At 39.4% G+C, this 20320-nt stretch overlaps 1 protein-coding gene across 5 annotated transcripts in view; it reads left to right on the forward strand.

Annotated features, from left to right (window-relative positions):
* The first annotated feature begins 168 nt into the window (after positions 1–168).
* Positions 169–20320, forward strand: part of COPG2 (COPI coat complex subunit gamma 2) — a 114676-nt gene continuing 94524 nt past the window's right edge. Inside the window, exons 1-4 of one of the 5 annotated variants that reach the window (XM_026010843.2) lie at positions 169–352; positions 1505–1557; positions 2126–2206; positions 5537–5608. In XM_026010843.2, coding sequence (XP_025866628.1) covers positions 316–352; positions 1505–1557; positions 2126–2206; positions 5537–5608 — 243 coding nt within the window. In that variant the 5' untranslated portion in view covers positions 169–315. Of the gene's footprint in view, positions 353–759; positions 1417–1504; positions 1558–2125; positions 2207–5508; positions 5609–20320 lie in introns of those variants that run through there. The other 4 variants (XM_072764052.1, XM_072764053.1, XM_026010844.2 and 1 more) reach the window with 4 other exon arrangements.

A 20320-nucleotide genomic window follows, 5' to 3' on the forward strand; every position in this document is an offset into this window, starting at 1 on the left:
GGGCCCCACCCCGGACCCCCGACCCCGGACCCCGGACCCCGCCCCCGCCCCGCGCTGCAGGGGCCGCGACGCAGCCCCGGGGGCCCAGCGCCGGCCCCGCCTCCGCCGGCTGCGGGAGGGGCGAGGGCGTGGCCGCGGCCCCGGGGGACGGGAGCGGCCGCCGCGGCCGGGGGGGCGGGCCTTCTCCCCGAGTGACGGGACGGCGACCCAACCGGCGCCGGGGCACGGGGCCGGCCTTCCTGCAGCCTCTTCCGCTCGCCGGCTGCGGCGCCTGGGACGGTTGCGGTGGGTCTGGGCGCTGGGAAGTCGTCCAAGATGATTAAAAAATTCGACAAGAAGGACGAGGAGTCTGGTACGCGCTGGGCTGCTGACGCCCACCCTCGGCCGCGGGGCCCCTTCCCCGCCCGCCGCCACCTGCTCTCGGGGACGCGGACCCGCAGGCGTGGGCGCCCGGTGCGCCAGGGGGCCGGAGCTGGAGCCCGCCCCTCCCTCCTCCCTCCGCTCGGCTCCGCTCGGCTCCGCTCGGCCCCGCTCGGCCCCGCTCGGCCCCGCTCGGCTCCGCTCGGCTGCAGCCCGGGGCCTGCCCCTAGCCCCTCCCCCGGGCGCCGGAGCCTCCCCTCGGGTCGCGCGCCCCCGCCCCCGCCCCCGCGCCCGCCCCCGCGCCCGCGCCCGCCCCCGGAACAGCCCCTCGGAGCCGCCTCCGCCGCCGCCGCCGCGCCGCGGGGGGTGGGCTCCCCGCCGAGGAGGCGGGCCCGCGGCGCGTGGCGGAGGGGCGGGTGCGCGCGAGCTGGGGGCGCCGGAGGTGGTCCGCCGGGAGCGCGTGCGCGTGCGCGCCTGAACCTGGAAGCGCCTTGGCCCTTCAGCCTTCCCGAGGACCTTAACTGTGTCCGCCTCCTAGGGGATTACGACTGGCCCATGGTACCTAGGATGCTCGGGTTGCGTTCTTGAGACCCATCTTTGATCCAGAGCAAGTGGGGAAGACGCCAAGCCACCCAGAAACACCCCCCCAACTCCCAAACCACAAGGCCTCCCGTGGTGTGGTGGACGTTTGGGTTTAGTAAATCCCCATGGCCCCTTCCAGCTTGATAGCGTTCTTGGCTATAAACTCTTTTCTGCCTCCAAGTAATTGTTGGAAACATGGAAGATAGCGCCTGTGTTTCAGGGAAATCCAAAAGGGTCCTACCACAGTCTCATTAATCTTAGCTGTGCGAACGTAACATAGGCTCCCAACAGTCCTATAAAAAGAGGACAAGGAAAGAAGACACTCTTTTTGGGCAGGGATCGTGCAAAAGAGAAGTGCAAGATCCTCAGTAACTAGCAACGACAGCTAGTACCAGAATCCATATGATTTTATTCAGTTTATATGTGTATTAGTAACGCTTGTCACTTTGATATCCAAGTGGTCGCTTCATTTAGGTGAGATATCCCAAGCATTCAGTACCTTTCTGTAGACAGTAACTTTGTCTTGGACAACGATTGAAGACATTTTTTGTTTATAATATAGGTAGTGGCTCCAATCCTTTTCGGCATCTGGAGAAGAGTGCTGTCTTACAGGAGGTATGACTTGGAAGTATATTGCGTTCTTTCTTTCTATTCCATTTTGGAATGGTGGGCAGAGAGCCTCTGGAATATGATGACCCGAAATAAGAATTGAAGGATGTAATAATTGTGTTCGGAAAATACAGACCTGAGGGAAGAGGAAGAGGGGTTACTTACCATGGGAGGGTCTAGAGCTTATAGAAACGCAAAACTGTGTAGATAGACACCCTGCCACATGTTGATAATTTTAAGTAAAATGCCAGAGATGTTTAGCCCAAGGTTACTGAAGGAAGTTAAAGATATTAAGCTAATTCTATTCAGATGATGTAGATAAATATTACTATTCTTAACACACATAAAGCCCATAAAGTTGAAGTACTAGATGTAAGGGAAGGAGTTAGTATAGATGGAAAATAAAGACCAAAGTGTATCGTATACTGTGATAAATTGAAAACTGTAAGCAACTAACATTATGTGGATGTTGTGTTCAAAATATGTAATAGTCTATTGGATTAAAGTTGATCTTTTGTAATGTGATAGAAATGACAGAAAACATGCTGTTTAAAAATGTTTTTTGTTCCCACAGGCTCGTATATTCAATGAAACACCCATCAATCCAAGAAGATGTTTGCATATTCTTACAAAGATTCTGTACTTACTGAACCAAGTAAGCTACTTTGATTTTCCTCAGATTTGTTTCCTGGAAAAGAAATACATAACATTCAGTGAAGTACTTTTTGGAAAGTATAGTTAATTTTTAGAAATTCACTCAATTTAAAAATATATAGTGTTTGATTAAGGTGATGATATGTAAAACTTCTTGAGGACAAGGATTATGACATATATTTCTGTTTTATTCATGAGGTACTAGACCAGCTAAGCACATAATGGATTGTCAACATTGATTTGAATTTAACAAGTATTAATGTTAAAATATGTTTAGATTTGTTCAGAGGTCTTTATGTCCCTCCAAAAATACAGTACAAAATCTTGGACAAATCCCAGATATTTTACTTTTTTTTGAAGGGGGAGGAATATAATAGTGATGTTTTTCAAGCTTTGATTTTAATGCTTAGATTTTATATTTATTATCTCTACTGTACCATGCCAAGTGATATGATTCTGAGCTTAACCCTTTGGGCCTTAATGTCCTAGAAAAGGACTATAGAAAACATATTGAGGATTATGATAATATCTGTTTTATAGAGTTGTAATGATTCCACAAGATAATGAACGTAAAGCACTGAGAATAATCCTGGATGTGCACATTGAGGAATAGTTTTCATTCAGTCATTCAGCAGATATTTATAATACACCTACTGATTCTTTTTTTAAAAGATTTTATTTATTTATTCAAGACAGACACAGAGAGAGAGAGAGAGAGAGAGAGAGGCAGAGAGAGACACAGAGACACAGAGGGAGAAGCAGGCTCCATGCAGGGAGACCGACATGGGACTCAATCCTGGGTCTCCAGGATCATACCCCCGGCTGAAGGCGGTGCCAAACCGCTGGGCCATCGGAGCTGCCCACACCTACTGATTCTAATGCACTGTTTTAGACACTGGGGATATAGCAGACAAAATCAACAAAACTATTTGCCCTGATGAAACATAGATTCTGCTTGTTATTAGTGTTATTTTATTTTTCTGGTGTTTTTGATTGTTTTGTTTCAGACTAAAAAAATTTCATGGAATGTCTAGGACCTTAAAAAATATGATTTTGTTTTTTAGATTCACACACACACATGTACACACAAATACACATACATATATACTTCAAGTGGTTAATATACGGTGTTAAGAACTGTGGTTCCTACTTGAATTTCATGAGAATATCTTATTTTTACTTTATTTCATGACTGAAAACATGATGAAGATTTATAGTTTGCAAATGGAGACTGAGCAACAAGTTACTTTTTTTTTTTAAAGATTTTATTTATTTATTCATGAGAGACACACAGAGAGAGAGAGAGAGGCAGAGACACAGGCAGAAGCAGCCTCCATGCAGGAAGCCCGACGTGGGACTCGATCCTGGGTCTCCAGTATCACACCCTGGGCTGAAGGCATCGATAAACTGCTGAGCCACCTGGGCTGCTCAACAAGTTACTCTTACATAAAATATATTTTTGTACAAACATCATATCCTTCTGTGATACCATATTAGAAACATTTAAGGCAAAGTCAGTTTGATTTAATTTTTCATAGCACACAATGTGTCCAAGTTGGCTAAATCCATTACACAAGCCTAGTTTTGAGTAGTTGAAGGTGTGCTGAATAGCCTATACTTTTTTTTTCTTTTATTTATTATTTATGATAGTCACACACACACACACACACAGAGAGGCAGAGACACAGGCAGAGGGAGAAGCAGGCTCCATGCACCGGGAGCCCGACGTGGGATTTGATCCCGGGTCTCCAGGATCGTGCCCTGGGCCAAAGGCAGGCGCCAAACCGCTGTGCCACCCAGGGATCCCTAGCCTATACTTTTATATCGACTAGTACTTCTTTGATGAGCAACTCATGTTGAAACATTTCATTATCTTGATAAGGAAATTACGAGTATAATCTGATAAATAAACACAGTCAGCTACATAAACAGGTTTGGGAACCTTAGTTTTACCTTTGGCCTAATTCTTGGTATTGCTTTATGGAAAAATACTTTTACATTTCTGTCACAGCAACCTACTCGTATATTCTGAATTTCAAGTCTAAAAGTCGGAACTTAGGGTTTACTGCTGTGACTAAAAGGTGCATGGACTTCTGTCTATTCACTAAGTATTTATGAGAGAAGTCTCTTACTGATGAGCATGTTGAGCACTCTGATTTAAGTAATTGTGAATTCTTATATTTTGTCTTTCATCTTCAGCTTTTAAAGCTGTTCATCAAAAAAAATTTTTTTAAAGATTATATTTATTTATTCATGATAGACATAGAAAGAGAGAGGCAGAGACACAGGCAGAGGGAGAAGCAGGCTCCATGCCGGGAGCCTGATGTGGGACTCAATCCCAGGACTCCAGGATCGCGCCCTGGGCCAAAGGCAGGTGCTAAACTGCTGAGCCACCCAGGGATCCCCAAAATTTGTTTATTCTTATTACCCATGACAGATAGATTGAAAACTAGTTATATTCCATGTGAGATCTGAAGCCCTGAAAAGTGATTGAGCCTAATGCATTATGAAGATTGCTTTTAATGAAATTAAATATTGAAAAGTTAAGGCCTCAGGTGGTCTGTAATCTGGAATTTTTTGACTGTGAGTGAAATAGGTTATCTAACATCTTGCTACTTAAAAAAATGGCATACCGAGACCAGCAGCATTTGTATCACCAGGAGCGACTTAGAAATGCAAAATTTTAGTCTTCACCCAGAGCTACTAAAGCAAGATTCTGTACTTTGGCAAGATCCTCAGGTGATTTATTTAAACATATTAAAGTTCAGATCCAAGGTATCTTCCAAAGCCTTGCTTTTATATAACTAATCCAGTTTGTGCCCTTTCAGTTGGTCCCTTTGTGCCATGTTTTTTGGATTTGTAATATATAGTTCTTCACAACGTAATATTTGTTGTACTACAGTATGTCAGGCTTTGTGCTGGGCATTCGATTATAGGAATATAAAAGGTGTGATCTCTGCTTGTAGGCAGTGTAGTAATAACATGCCATTCTGATTAGAAACTCAACTTGCTACTACTTTCTACCTCTTTGTAAATTGTGGTTCTCTAGGGAAATTAAAATATTTCCTGCTAAAAGGTTAGAGACTACTATTCCAGAGCTTTTTATAACATGGTGTGTGATATTGAATTATTTCAAATAAGGAGTGGACAAAATGGCCATGCAGGTTTATAAATTAAAAGCCAGAAAAATAGCTTAGAGGCAGAATGTTTACAAAGAATTTTCTTCTCAAGTTCTAAAAGATTTTTGCAGAAATAAAGAGAAAGTCCTTAATATACTTTTTTTTTTTTTTTTTTTTTTTTAAGTTTAAGAAATTGTTTAAATTTTCCCTAGGGGGAACACTTTGGAACTATGGAAGCCACAGAAGCCTTCTTTGCAATGACTCGATTGTTTCAATCTAATGATGTAAGTATATTTTATTCTTTTAGACTGGAAAAGCTCCTTTTATTCTTTTTCCTTGGGGAACTTAAGAGTGTTCCAAATTAGAAAAGGTTGTTTGAAATATTTAAAATTATATAAACATTATTTGTCTTCATAAAATTTTTAAGTGTTCATTAAAGGCTGTATGAATATGAAAGATTGACAGATAACAGCACAAAGCTGTTCCTTCACAGATCTCATGCAGTCATAAAAGCTGTTCATATCCAGCTTGTGGCATGCCATTGTGAAAGTGGACTGGTGTGGAAGTCAGTGGACGTAGCTACCACATCTCTAAGTTCCTAGTCAAGTTTCTGGTGGGCCTGGGGTTGCTGTTAGCAGGGCTGGCTGGTGAGAACAGCCAGATGCAGAGTGGGAAAGAGGACATGGATGGAGTAGGGAAAAAGAAGAGTAAGGACCAACTAAAGCTGCCAGCACCTCTGCATTTATTTCTCACTGCCTTAAGACACCCTGACTTTCAGAACATAATGGCTGCTGCTTTACTTCTGTTTTCTCTCTTTTTAAATTTAGTTTTATTTATTTCTTCATGAGAGAGACAGAGAGAGGCAGGGACATAGGTAGAGGGAGAAGCAGGCTCCCTGCAGGGATCCCTTGTGGGACTTGCTCCCAGGCCCCCAGGATCACAACCTGACCCAAAGGCAGATACTCAGCTACTGAGCCACCCAGGCACCCTACTTCTGTTTTCTAAATGCGGTGTGTTTCTCTTTTGCCCAGCTCTAGCTCAGAACCTACAGGGAAGGGAGTTCTGGGAGATAGACTTCTCAGCTTTCTGTTGACATAAATTGTCCAAATCTTGCAGTATTTTTGGTATGTACCACATATCTTCACAGGCCACGTTTTGTGCCCAACCCCCAGGAACTTCTAGGATTTGTGTGTAGTTATATGTTTGGATAATGATAAGCTTCCGGGGTAGATCTCAGGAACTCTGCAGTCTCTCGTAGGGCAACTGTCTCGGTGAGGCTATAACACATTCTTGAGGCAAAGGGAGACTGATTTCCTTAGAGAATGAAGAGCTGCTTCTACTTTCAGAGGAGGCTTGGGGAATTTAGAGGGTTCAAGGTACCCAGTTTCATCAGAATCTGCCTGTATGTCCCTATCCCAATTTTCAGGGTCCCACTCCTTCCCAATCCCAAGGTCTCCCTTTAATCCAAGATGCTCCACAGGGTGTGTATTGAATTTTCATTGTCTTTCAGCCACATGGAGGGTTTGCTTTTCAGAATTCACAGCCTTGCGTCCACATGACACAGGCTTTTTATTATGGTGTTATGGAAGACTTCTAGTCCGTTACCCAGATATTGAGCTGTAAATTTAAAACCCCGTATTCATTTCTTTTACTAAGTTCTCCAGTGTTCTTTAGCAACTACCCCATTATATCACATATTTTTACAAAATATTCTATGGCAGCAACTACTGGGTTACCCAAACCTTGTCTTTTATAGGTCCCTAATGATACTTCTTTGCAGGTGATGATTTAAGTATTTTGCTTCTGCATGCCATGGACTACGAGTTTCTTCTTTACCACTAGAAACAGGGTCATTAATGCCTTTGATCGAATCAGAGAAGCAATTTCAGATTTCTATTGTTAAGGTCCTATTTCCCTTTAATCACTTCCTGTACCAGAAATTCAGAGTTCAATCAGGAAGGCAGAACCACTGTGATTATTATAGGTTTATGTATTAGAAGAGTGAGACTAGAAAGCCAGGCATTTCAGGCTGCTGGAGTAGGGAGAAGGACTATTATAAAAGTTATGGAAGGCTGTCGCCTCTTTGTGGTTCTGTGGCTCTGTGAGTTTGCGGGCCAAAGTGCTGTTGCTCAGAGGGCTGGCGGCTGGAAAGAAGAGCTGGCCAATGGAACGGGGAAGAGGATGCAGAGCAGGGAAGAATCAGAATGAAGACAAACTAGAAGCCTCTAGCACAGGGGTTGTCTTAAGAAAATAATGCATGCAATAGTCTTCCAGAAAATGGATTGGGGAAATGTAGGTTGTTGGACAGTACGAATGACCCCTTGGAGTTAGTGGTCATGAATTGAAGGTATTTGGAGTTAGTGGTCACGAATTGAAGGTATTACCTGGTAGCAGAGTGAATGTTTTTCTCCAGCTACAGGCTTCAGGTTGCGGTGTGGAATGTTTAGAGATTAGATTTAATCAGGGTTAGGGTTTTGCCAGGTTAGTAAGCAGAGGGAAAAGCAAGGAAGTTGAGTGACTGAAATATTAACTATGGAATCTGGTTAGGAGGTAAGTAAGGACGGGGACTGATTGGGACAGTAAAAAGTTGATCAAATTGATGGATTGTAGATCCTAATGGCATGAAAGGGCTGCTGGAGTCGGGAGTGGTGGCTGGAGAGAGAAATACCTGGAAGTGGAAAAATGAAAATAATGATACCGTTAATTGTTGGGGATGATAGTAAAAGTGGGTGATTGCAGAAGGAAGGAGAACAGGACCATTGGAGAAGAGGCCAATTCTACCCAGTGGTTAGAGTTTTAGAAATATAGTCTGGATGAATATTGAAGTCACCCATAATTATTACTGGGATAATATTGGAGATAGCGATGGTGAACAAGGTACTAATTTTTTTTTTTTTTAAAGGGAAGTAACCAGAGGTCTAGATATATAGCCAGGAGTGGTGGCAGGTGATGCAACCTCAAGGCATAAGCTTTAAAGCCAGAAATTTTTAGGGGTGAACAAGGTACAGTGAGAAAGGCAATATAGAGATTTTGATTTTTTTTATTATTATTATTTATTTATGATAGTCATACGGAGAGAGAGAGAGAGGCAGAGACACAGGCAGAGGGAGAAGCAGGCTCCATGCACCGGGAGCCTGACGTGGGATTTGATCCCGGGTCTCCAGGATCGCGCCCTGGGCCAAAGGCAGGCGCCAAACCGCTGTGCCACCCAGGGATCCCAGAGATTTTGAACAGGTAGTGAGCTTCCCCACATTCAGGTCTAGTGGATGATGGTTGAAGGAGAGACAACAGCCACCAATGGGAGGGCTGTGAGGGGGTGGTTCTCAGGGAGGAGCCAGGTTTCAATTAGAGACAAGATGGGGACTTTAGGAGAAGAATTAAGGATATAAGAGATTTTGCTGATGAAAGTGCCAGAAAACGTGGTGGAGGGTTTGGGAATTGATAAGGATGGAAGATAGTCAGATTAAGTGCTGTTCCCAGCTGTATGGCAAAAAGTGTCCAGGTGATGAATAATGACCAGGGTATTTTAGGTTGTTTGTAGTGACAGGAAAATAACCACGTACAGCACACTGTGATTCATTTTGATGATCACTTAGGCAGAATATGGAATTAAGGGTGTATTTTTTGGGGGGTAAGAAAGGGAGGTGGGGATTTTGCTGGTAGCATGTGGAGCTTCTCCCTTTAGCAGAGGGTAATTACTATCTTGATATTGGTAACCTCCTACAAAGGTTTACATCTATATATATTGCATATATTTGTATCCATAATCTATACTTAGTATAAAAATATTATCACTAAGTGTATTTTTTTATATATTTATTTTTTTGTATCACTATGTGTATTTTTTTGTATCACTAAGTGTATATTTTTATATTTAAAAAGATAAGTGGGGGCACCTGGGTGGCTCAGTTGGTTAAGTGTCTCCCTTCTGCTCAGATCATGATCCCAGGGTCCTGGGATCAAACCCCATGTTGGGCTCCCTGCTGAACAGAGACTCTACTTATCCCTTTCCCTCTGCCCACCCCCACCCTCTACTTGTGCACTCTCTTTCTCTTTCAAATAAATAAGTAAAATATTTTAAAAAATATATATAAGTGATTGGGGTACCTGGGTGGCTCAGTTGACTAAGTGGCTGACTCTTGATTTCAGCTCACATCATGGTCTCAGGGTCCTGGGATTGAGCCCTGTGTCAGGCTCCATGCTGAGTGCAGATTCTGCTTGAAGATTCTTTCTCCCTCTTCCTCTGCCCCTCCCCCCATTCTCCCTCTCTTTCTTTCAAGTAAATAAATCTTAAAAATACATATGTGATCATATTATTATTGCAGTTTTCAAAATTAATGTTTTCAAGATTACTCTCTTGCTGCACATACTTCCACTTTATTCAGTTTCACTGCTACATGTATTCCCAGTGTGTTAGTATACAGTATTTCTATTTATTTGTCCATTCTCCCATTGGTAGATATGTGTTGCTTCTACTTCTTTGTCATTACAAATGATGTTATACATGTCTTGTGCACATACTAAGAATTTTTCTGGGATAGATACCTACGACTGGAATTTCTAAATAATGCTAGTTATTTGATCTTATCAAGTTGATCTTTAACTGATCTTGTACTAATTTACACAGACATTGCTTCAAATCCTTACTTGTTCCTGATAATTTCTTATTATCAGACCTAAATGTTTGCTATTCAGAAGAATGTGAAATGGCATCTCTTTGTAGTCTTAATTTGCATTTTCATGATCATTGCTGAAATTGAAATTCTTCCTATGTATAGTGGCCATTTACTTTCTTCCTCTGTGAATTGTCTGTTCACATTCTTTGCTTATTTATATTTCTCTTGTTGACTTATAGGAAAATTTTTTTATTTTAGTATTTACAAAAACAGCTTTACTGACTGTAACTTATATATAATAAAATTCACCAATTTTAAGTGTATGATTCAGTGAGTTTTGACCAGTGTATGGAGTCCTAGAACCATCCCCTCACTCCGGATACAGAAACCTCTCATCACTCCAGAATATGCCCCTGTATCCCTTAGTTGTCTGACTCCTGTCTCAACCCCTAGCACTTAGAAGTCAGTGATCTACTTACTGATACCACAGTTTTGCATTTTCTAGAATTTCACTTAAATTTAATCATATAGTATGTAAGCTTTTATGACTTTTATGTCTAGTTTCTTTCTCTGAGCTTATGGCCTTTGAGACTGATCCAGGTTTTTTGTGTGTATCAGTAGTTTCTCACTTTTATTGCTGAGTAGTGTTGCATTGTATGGAGGTAGTCTAGTTTACTTATCCATTCACAAATTAATGGATATTTGAGATGTTTCCAGCTTATGGATATTATGGACAAAGCTACTAAAAATATTGAAGTAGAAGTCTTTGTGTGGACCTGCTTTTATCTTCTTTGCTTAATATCTAGGAGTGGCATTGTTGGGTTCACATTTCCTTAATGATGAATGTATTAAGTAAGTATATGCTTATTTGACATCTGTATATCTTCTTTGGTGAAGTATTAGCTCAAATCTTTTACTTTTTTAAAGAAATCATGCCACTTGTCCTATTGAGTGATAAGTTGTCTTTATATTTTCTAGGTACAAGACCTTTATCAGATAGGTGTTTTATAAAAATTTCCTTCCAGCATGTGGCTTGGATTTTCATTCACTTGTACTGTTGTCTTCTCCATTAAAAAAAAAAAAAAAAAAAAAAAAAGGGCAGCCCCGGTGGCGCAGCGGTTTAGTGCTGCCTGCAGCCTGGGGTGTGATCCTGGAGACCCCGGATCGAGTCCCACGTCGGGCTTCCTGCATGGAGCCTGCTTCTCCCTCTGCCTGTGTCTCTGCCTCTCTCTCGCTCTCTCTGAATGAATAAATAAATAAATCTTAAAAAAAAGTATAATTTTCATAGGATAAAGTCCTTTTTAGGGTATAGTTTTATGATTTTTGACAAATGCATATAGTAGTTATTATCACCGTTGCAATCAAGATTTAGAATGTTTCCATCACTCCAAAGAATTCCCTCCTGCCTCTACATATGATCTATTCTAACTATCCTCAGCCCCAGGCTACCACTAATCTCTTCTTTCTGCATAATTTTGCTTGTCTGGGAGGTCATAAAAATGATATCATACCACATAAACTCTTTTGAGTCACTTGGAATAATGCATTTGATGTTTGTCTGTGTTATTGTTTACATGAGGAGTTTGCTTCTTTTTATTTCATTGTAGTATTCTATTTTATGGACGTACCTCACTTTGTTTGCTCTAAAACTTGTGTGCTGAAAGTTACAATACTGCTGACAGAAATTAAAGAGACCTGAATAAGGGGAGATAACCATGTTTGTGGAGCAAAAAACACAATATTACAATCTTAATTCTCCTCAAATTGATCTTCAGATTCAACGTAATCTGGATATTTGGTTTGTTACCAGGGTTTGGTGGCTGTGAATAAAGTGGCTAAAAACATTCGTGTCCAAATTTTTAAACATAAGTTTTTATTTCTCTTGGGTCAGTTCTTAGGAGTGAGATTGCTGCTGGGTGGTATGATAAGGTGTACACATATTTAACTCCGTAAGAAGCTGCCAATCCCTCTTCCATTTCCACCATCATTGTTGTTTGAAAGTTCTAGTGACTGCATTCTGGCTAGCTCTTGGTATTGTCTTTTTTTTGCCTTTTTAAATTTGTTTCTTTTTATTTATTTGAAAAAGATTTTATTTATTTATTTGACAGAGCACAAGCACACAAGCAAGGGGGAGTGGCAGGCAGAGGGAGAGGGAGAAACAGGCTCCCCACTGAGCAGGAAGCTCAACATGGGGTTGGATCCCAGGACCCCAGGATCACGACTGGAGCTGAAGGCAGATAGATGCTTAACCGACTGAGCCACCCAGGCACCCTAAATTTGTTTCTTTTTAATTTTAGCCATTGAATAGCTATATAGTGGTATCTCTTTGTAGTTTTAATTTGAATTTTCCTAATGGCTAATAATCTCAAACATCTTTTTGTGTGTTTTTGTTTTGTATATATCTTTCATGCTAAAGGATCTGTTTATATCTTTTTGCCCATTTTTAATAATTTGGTTGTATATTTTCTTAAGTTTTGAAAAGTCTTTGTGTATTCTGGATACACGTCCTTTATCAGATATATTTCCTAAATATTTTCTTCCCGTCTTTGGCTTGTTTTTTCATTTTTTAGTCTTTCAAAGAACAGAAGTTTTAAATTTTGAGGAAGTCCAGTTTATCAATTTTTTTTTCTATTGTGGATTATGCTTCTGATGTGTATTATAGAAATCTTTGCCTAACCCAGCATCACAAAGATTTTCTCCTATGCCTTTTTTCTAGGCATTTTGATCCATTTTGAATTAATTTTTGCATATGGTACAGGGTAAGGATTGGATTCTGCTTTCTCCTTTCACCATTTTCTCCTTTTTCTCCTACTTTGTTTTCTCAACAAACGGTACTGAAAAAAAAAAAGAAAAAAAAAAAACAAATGGTACTGAATAGTTGCATGTCAGTATGGATGGAGGAGGGAGGAGGTTATTGAGTTACATTGGTACACTAGAACATTCTGTTTTGTTTCATTGATCTATATCTTTATTCTTCTTCCAATATTACACTATCTTGATGACTATACCTTTGTAGTAAATTTTAAATCTGGTAGTGCATGTGTTTTTTTTTTTCCCCCCTTTTTGGAAAAAGTTTGGGTATACTGGGTTCTCTGCTTTTCCATATGAATTTTAGAATCAGCTTCCAATTCTATATTTTAAAATCTGTTGAAATTTTGATGGGGATTACATTGAATCTGAAGATCAGTTTGAGAATTAACATTGTAACATTGTGTTTTTTGCTCCACAAATATGGTTCTCTCCCCTTATTCAGGTCCTTTTAATTTCTGTCAGCAGTATTTGTAGCTTTCAGCACACAAGTCTTATACATATTTTGTGAATTTATCCCTAAAGTAGTTATGATTTTTTAAAATACTATTGTATTTATTATATTGTTTGTAAGTAGTTTCTAGAAATTAAATTGATGTTTTGCATATTGACCTGTTTCCTGTGATTTTATTAAATTCATTTATTAGTGCTAGGAGTATTTTGGAAGATACTTTAATTTACTTTTTCCTTTTCAATCTGTATGCCTTTTATTTGTTTATCTTTCCTTACTGTCTTCTTGCACTGTTGTACACTATAAATAGAAGTGATGGTAGGGGACATCCAGGTTTTGTTCTTGACCTTATGGGGAAGGTATTTAGTTTTTCACCAGTAAGTATGGTGTTAGCTCATAAGTTTTTCATAAATGGCCTTTATCAGGTTGAGGAAGTTCCATTCTATTCCTAGTTTGCTGAGATTTTGTGTGTGTCTGTATGTGTGTGTGTGAATGGGTAGTGAATTGTGTCAAATAATTTTTTCTATATCCATTGGATTATAATGGCTTTTCTTTTTCAGTATGTTAATATGATGAGGTTCATTTATTTATTTTTCTGGAAAATATAAAGTCATTATTGTTTGTTAAAATTTCTTAAGGATTTTTGAGTTTGTGGTCATGAAATATATTGATCTGTAGTTTTTTCTTATGAGATTTTTCTTTGGATTTTGTATTTGAGTAATGTTGGCCTTGTGGAACAAATTGAGAAGTGTTTCTTCCTTTCTTCCTCTTCTGCTTTCTGGAAGAGTTTTTGTAGAATCATTATTAATTTTTCTTGAAGTGTTTGATGGAGTTCAGTATTGAAGCTGTTTCTTTTTTTTTCTTGAGAGGGAGGGGAGGGATGGAGGGAGAGGGCAAAAGAGAATCTCAAGCAGGCTCCACATACAGCACCTGAGGAGCCAATAAAGGGCTCCATTTCACAACCCTGAGATCATGACCTGAGCCAACGTTAAGAGTCAGACACTTGACCAACTGAGCCACCCAGGCACCCCAAAACTGTCTTCTGTAAGGGAAGGGTTTTGAAAATTAACTCCATTAAAAAGAAATGGATATGGTACTAGTCAGATTATTTAGCTTCTTCAGTGACCTCTGGTAGTTTGTGTCTTTCAAGAAATTTGTCCATTTCATGGAAGTTGTTGAACTTTGTTTCCCTAAAACTGTTCATGATATTCTTTTATTTTTTTAGTGTTTGTAGGATCTGTAGTACTGTCTCTTTTTTCATTCTGATACTGGTAAATTGTATGTTTTCTCTTTTATTCCTGGGAAGTTTATCTGGAGACTTATAAACTTTATTGATCTCTTCACATAACCAGCTTTTTGTTTCATTGATTTTTCTCTATTAATTGCTTTTCTCTTCCAAACTGCAAAAAAAATTGAATACTGAAAAATCAAGCCATAGAAGGGGGAAAGAAAGAAAGAAAGATCAATCAAGAAGGACAAAAATAAATCATGTAAGATGGTAGATATAGACCCAAATATATTATTATCTACGTTAAATGTAAACGAAGAATAGAAAGAATGTTTATTAAAATTTACTATGTACATATATTTGTGTGTGTGTCTATCTATCTATCTATCTATCTATCTATCTATCTATCTATCTATCTATCTATCATCTTCTGTTCTGTTTCTAGCCACGATGCAGTTAAGGGATCAGGTTTACCCTGCTACTGGAGATACCTAGAAAACCACACAAAATATATTACGCAGTAGTTTTCAGACATTAGATTGACAGGTTTCCCAGGATTGTGATCTCAAGAAAAAAGAAAAACAAAGTGAGCTCTAGGATTGCATTAGCTCATTGCCCAGAGTCTGATTACAGGTATCAGGTCAGGCAGGGCACACTGAAAAGGAGCCTAGTTATCTCTCTGAGTTGAGAAAACAGAATGCAAGGAAGCCAGCCAAGAAAGCTGAATTTGTAGGGCAGACTACTAGAGAGGGAAGAGGTCAGGAGAGAGGGAGAGAAGAAAGGAAGGAGGGCAGTTCCAGCAATTTGCTAAGGGGCTCTCCTTAAGTCTTTGGATAAGAATTGATCTGTGCATGCGTAAAAGGAAACTACCCAATGCCAAAGAAAGAATCACCAGAACACAGGGCTGAGAATAGTTCCTATTCTTTAAGCTTTTAAGCTTAAAAAGGCTTAAAAGCAAGCCTCAAAAGTAAAAATCTGAGTCCAGGTAACTTTTTGTATTATGAATTTGTTACAATTCATAATATCTGAAGAGTAGAGTACAATACTATGTAAAAGAATACAAAAAAAAAAAAAAAGAATACAACAAAATCAAGCACCTAACAACATAAACTTAACAATGTAAACCATCCAATAAAAAATTATCAAGTAAGCAAAGAAGCCGGAAAATGTTATACATAACCAGAAGAAAAATGGATCAATAAACCCAAACCCAGAAATGATAGGATGATGGAAGAAGCAGATAGTGACATAATAGCGATTATATATAGAGCCTATATGCCTAAGGATATAATAGAAAGACATAAGAATAAGGAGCAAAATGCAAGGCATCCAGAGAGACCCAAATGCACGTTCTAGAAGTTAAGGGGAAAAAAATTTATGTGAACTTGCATATATAAAATGAAAAATAGACCTCATGGGGTTAAGCAGATTAGAGACAGGGAAAAAATCAGTAACCTTGAAGACAGAAACTATCCAGAATAAAGCCAAGAGAGAAAAAAAGACTGTATAAAAATGAACAGAACATTACTGGGATAATAGCTTGGAAATTCTTTTAATTGTTTCCCTAGAAATCGCAACATGATTATTTGCCTTTCAGAATTTAGTACTCATCTTTATCTTGTACCTGTTCGTGGAAGATTTGAGAACCTTAGGACACTTTTAATCTTTATGTATATGAATATATAAACATATGTGTACATATGCATACACACAAGCACACATACATATATATATATAATAACACATCCTTTCTTGTGGGTTGTTTTGGTTGTTGTTCATTGAGATTTATCCATGTCCTTAGCACTTTTTAAAGACAGCCTTTATTTTTATTTTTATTTTTTTTTAAAGATTGTATTTATTCATGAGAGACACACAGAGAAAGAGAGAGGCAGAGACACAGGCAGAGGGAGAAGCAGGCTCCATGCAGGGAGCCTGACATGGGACTCAATACTGGGTCTCCAGGATCAGACCCTGGGCTGAAGGCGGTGCTAAACCACTGAGCCACCCGGGCTGCCTGAAAGCCTTTATTTTTTAAGAGAAATTTTAGGTTCACAGCAAAATTAAAAGGAAGGTACAGAGATTTTCTGGGTACTCCCTGCACATACAGACACCCCCATTAGCAACCTCCTTTACCAGAGTGATGAATTTGTTAGAATTCATAAACCTACATTGACATGTCCATAATCAAAGTCCATAGTTTATGTTAATATTCACTCTTGGTGTTAGACGTAATGTGGATTTGGACAAATGTATAATGACATGCATCCATCATTAAATATTATACAGAGTATTTTCACTGACCAAAAAAGTCTTCTGTGTTCCATCTATTCATTCCCCATCCTAACCCCAAAACCCTGGCAACCACAGATGCTTTTACTGTCTTCATAGCATTGCCTTTTCTAGAATGTCATGTAGCTGGAATTATATAGCATGTGTCTTTTTCAGATCAATTTCTTTCACTTAGTAATATGCATTTAATTTCTTCCATGTCTTTTCACGGCTTGATAGTTCATTTTCTTTTTAGTGCTGAGTAGTACTCTTTTGTCTGGATGTACCACAGTTTATCTATTCACCTACTAAAGGATATCTTGATTGCTTCCAAGTTTTGGCAATTATGAATAAAGCTGCTATAGAGCACCCAGCTGGCTCAATCTGTAGAGTGTACAACTCTTGATCTTAGGATTGTAAATTTGAGCCCTATGTTGGGTGAAGAGATTACTTTAAACATTTTTTTAAATTAAAAATAAAATTTAAAAAAATGCTATAAATGTCTGTATGCAGGTTTTTATGTGAGACATAAGTTTTCTTTTTTTTTTTGTTGGTTTTTTTTTTTGTTTTTTTTGTTTTTTTGTTTTTTTTGAGACATAAGTTTTCAACTCCTTTAGGTAAATACCAAGGAACATGATTGCTGAATTGTACGGGAAGAGTATATTTAGTTTTGTAAGAAATCACCAAACCATCTTTCCAGTTGGCTGTACCATTTTTATTCCCACCAACAATGATTGAGAGATCCTGATGCCCCACATCCTCGTCAGCATTTGGTGTTGTCAGTGTTCTGGATTTTGGCCATTCTCATGGGAATGTAGTGGTATCTTGTTTTAATTTGCCTTTCCCAAATGACATATGATGTGGAGCATCTGTAATATATAAACAACTCTAACACTTCAATACTTAACACTTTCATATATTTGTCATTTGTTCATGTTTAAGTGAAGTGTCTTACAGTCTTTGGCTCATTTTTAATCAAGTTGTTTTTCTTATTTTTTACTTTTAAGAGGTTTTTGTATATTTTTGGTGACAATCCTGTATCAGTTATGTATTCTACAAACATTTTCTCCCAGTCTGTGGCTTGTCTACTCATCCTCTTGACATTGTCTTTTGCAGAGCAGAAGTTTTGTTTTTTGTTTTTTTTTTTTAAGATTTTACTTATTTATTCATGACAGACAGAGAGAAAGAGAGGCAAGACACAGGCAGAGAAAGAAGCAGGCCCCACGCAGGGAGCCCGACATGGGACTCAATCCCAGGTCTCCAGGACCAGGCCCTGGGCCGAAAATGGTGCTAAATCGCTGGGCCACTGGGGCTGCCCAGAAGTTTTTATTTTAATAAAGGCTTCTCTCTCTCTCTCTCTCTCTCTCTCTCAAAAAAGCGGGGGTTGGAGAGGATGCCTCTTCGCTCAGTCGACTAGGTGTCCAACTCTTGATTTTGGCTCAGGTCATGATCTCAAGGTTGTGAGATCTAGCCCTACATCAAGCTCCATGCTGGGCGTAGAGCCTGCTTAAAATTTTTCCTCTCCCTCTGCTCCTCCTTGCTTCAACCTATATTAAAAAAGGCTGGTTTATTCATTATTTCTTTTATGATCGTACCTCTTTTGGGGTTTATCTAAAAAGTCATCATCATACCCAAGGCCATCTGGGTTTTCTCCTATGTTTTCTTCTCAGCTTTACAATTCTGCATTTTATACTTAGGCCTGTGATGTGATTTGGGTTAATTTCTGTTGAGAGTGTAAGGTCTGTGTCTAGATTTTTTTTTTTTTTTTTGCATGTGGATGTCTAGTTGTTCCAGTATCATTTTATAAAGAGACTATCTCTGCTCCATTGTACTGCCTTTGTTCCTTTGTCAAAGATCAATTGACTGTATTTATATGGGTGTATTTCTCAGCGTCTATTCTCTTCCATTCATCTATTTGTCTCTTCTGCAGCTAAGACACCACACTGTCTTATTAACTGTTCACCACTTTTCTTTCACTCTCCATTTCTTGGTATATTTCTGAGTTATCTAGAATTATTTCCTCCGAGCCTGAAGAACATACCTTTTAGAATCTTGTCCTTCCTAAACTTTGGATACTTTATCTTATGCTTGTAGGGCCCTGGGCCTGTACTTCTGTGGCTATGAGGTGTTTGCTTTTCTACTGTGGCATCTATGAATTTCACTTCATTTTACGTTGGCTACATAATTAAACTTTTTGCTCCTATTTTATTCAGCATTTCTCTGTTTATTTAGGCAGTATATTTCAGTGGTTACTGGCATATCTTTGCCAACACTTTGTATTATCATTCTTAATTTTAGCCATTTTGGTGGATGTGAGGTAATATCTGAAATATAATTTTTTGTATTGTTCTGATGACTAATGTTGAGGGTCCCACACCCATTTTTTGTGCTTTAGCTGAATTTTTTGTGTCTCCAATTTTTTTCTGGTTTGTGGTAGATTTTTATTTTGGGGGTGGGTGAGGCAAATTTTCTTCAGCTCTGAAGTTTTGGTTCTTTTTGTTTTCTTCTGGTAGCTTCATATGGCTGTCATCTGCCCCATTCATCTGACCTGGACTGGCTTTCTCTTTCTTGGGGTGATTCTTTTTGTCTGTTCAGTCACCATGAGAATCCTCACTGTTTTCTTCTCTTCCCTTAATGGGCTCAATAGTCTCCACCAGGTTCTTTCACAGTTTGGAGTCTGTAGCTGGACTGATGTATTTGAATTTCACTATGTATAAGAAATGTGAAGTTGCTGGTAGGGAATGAGGCTGGGCAGGCCAGAGGAACCAGTGCCCATAGTGTATGAATAAACCAGAGACCAAGTGAGTAGGAGCATAGATAAAACTTTACTAGTATTAAGTGAACAGTTACGTTGGACCCAGATATCCATATAAAAATCTTGATAATTGAAAATGGAAGTTGGTTATGCAATCACACACACTTTAAGGAAAAGCATCTGTATATGCTGGACTGAGATGATACAGAGTCTGCATGTCTCTCCATCCATATACTTAAAGAATTTTAAAGATACACTTTCTAGGATAAGCTTTTAACACTTGGAGAAACCTGTCTTTGGATTCACATTGTCAAAGTTTAGATCTCTGTATAAATATCATTTTTTAGGGCAGCCCCGGTGGTGCAGTGGTTTAGTGCCGCCTGCAGCCCAGGGTGTGATCCTGGAGACCCCGGATCGAGTCCCATGTCAGGCTCTCTGCATGGAGCCTGCTTCTCCCTCTGCCTGTGTCTCTGCCTCTCTCTCTCTCTCTCTGCATCTCTATGAATGAATAAATAAATAACATCTTTTTAAAAAATATCATTTTTTAATTTTTAATTTACATTTTAAAATTTTAACCTAGATGTTTTTCACTGTGTCAGTGCATCATTTACCTGTTTAGGAAACAGTAGTGTTCTGAATGTTTTCTCATCCAGATATTTTTAAAAGGATTTTTTTGGTAGATGAGAATCTTATTAAGAATGACCTAAATGTGGGCAGCCCAGGTGGCTCGGTGGTTTAACGCCACCTTCGGCCCAGGGCATGATCCTGGAGACACAGGATCGAGTCCCACGTCAGACTCCTTGCATGGAGCCTGCTTCTCTCTCTGCCTGTGTCTCTGCCTCTCTCTCTCTCTCTCTCTGTCTGTCATGA

The sequence above is a fragment of the Vulpes vulpes genome, chromosome 7 (assembly GCF_048418805.1).
Source record: "Vulpes vulpes isolate BD-2025 chromosome 7, VulVul3, whole genome shotgun sequence".
Lineage (NCBI taxonomy): Eukaryota > Metazoa > Chordata > Mammalia > Carnivora > Canidae > Vulpes > Vulpes vulpes.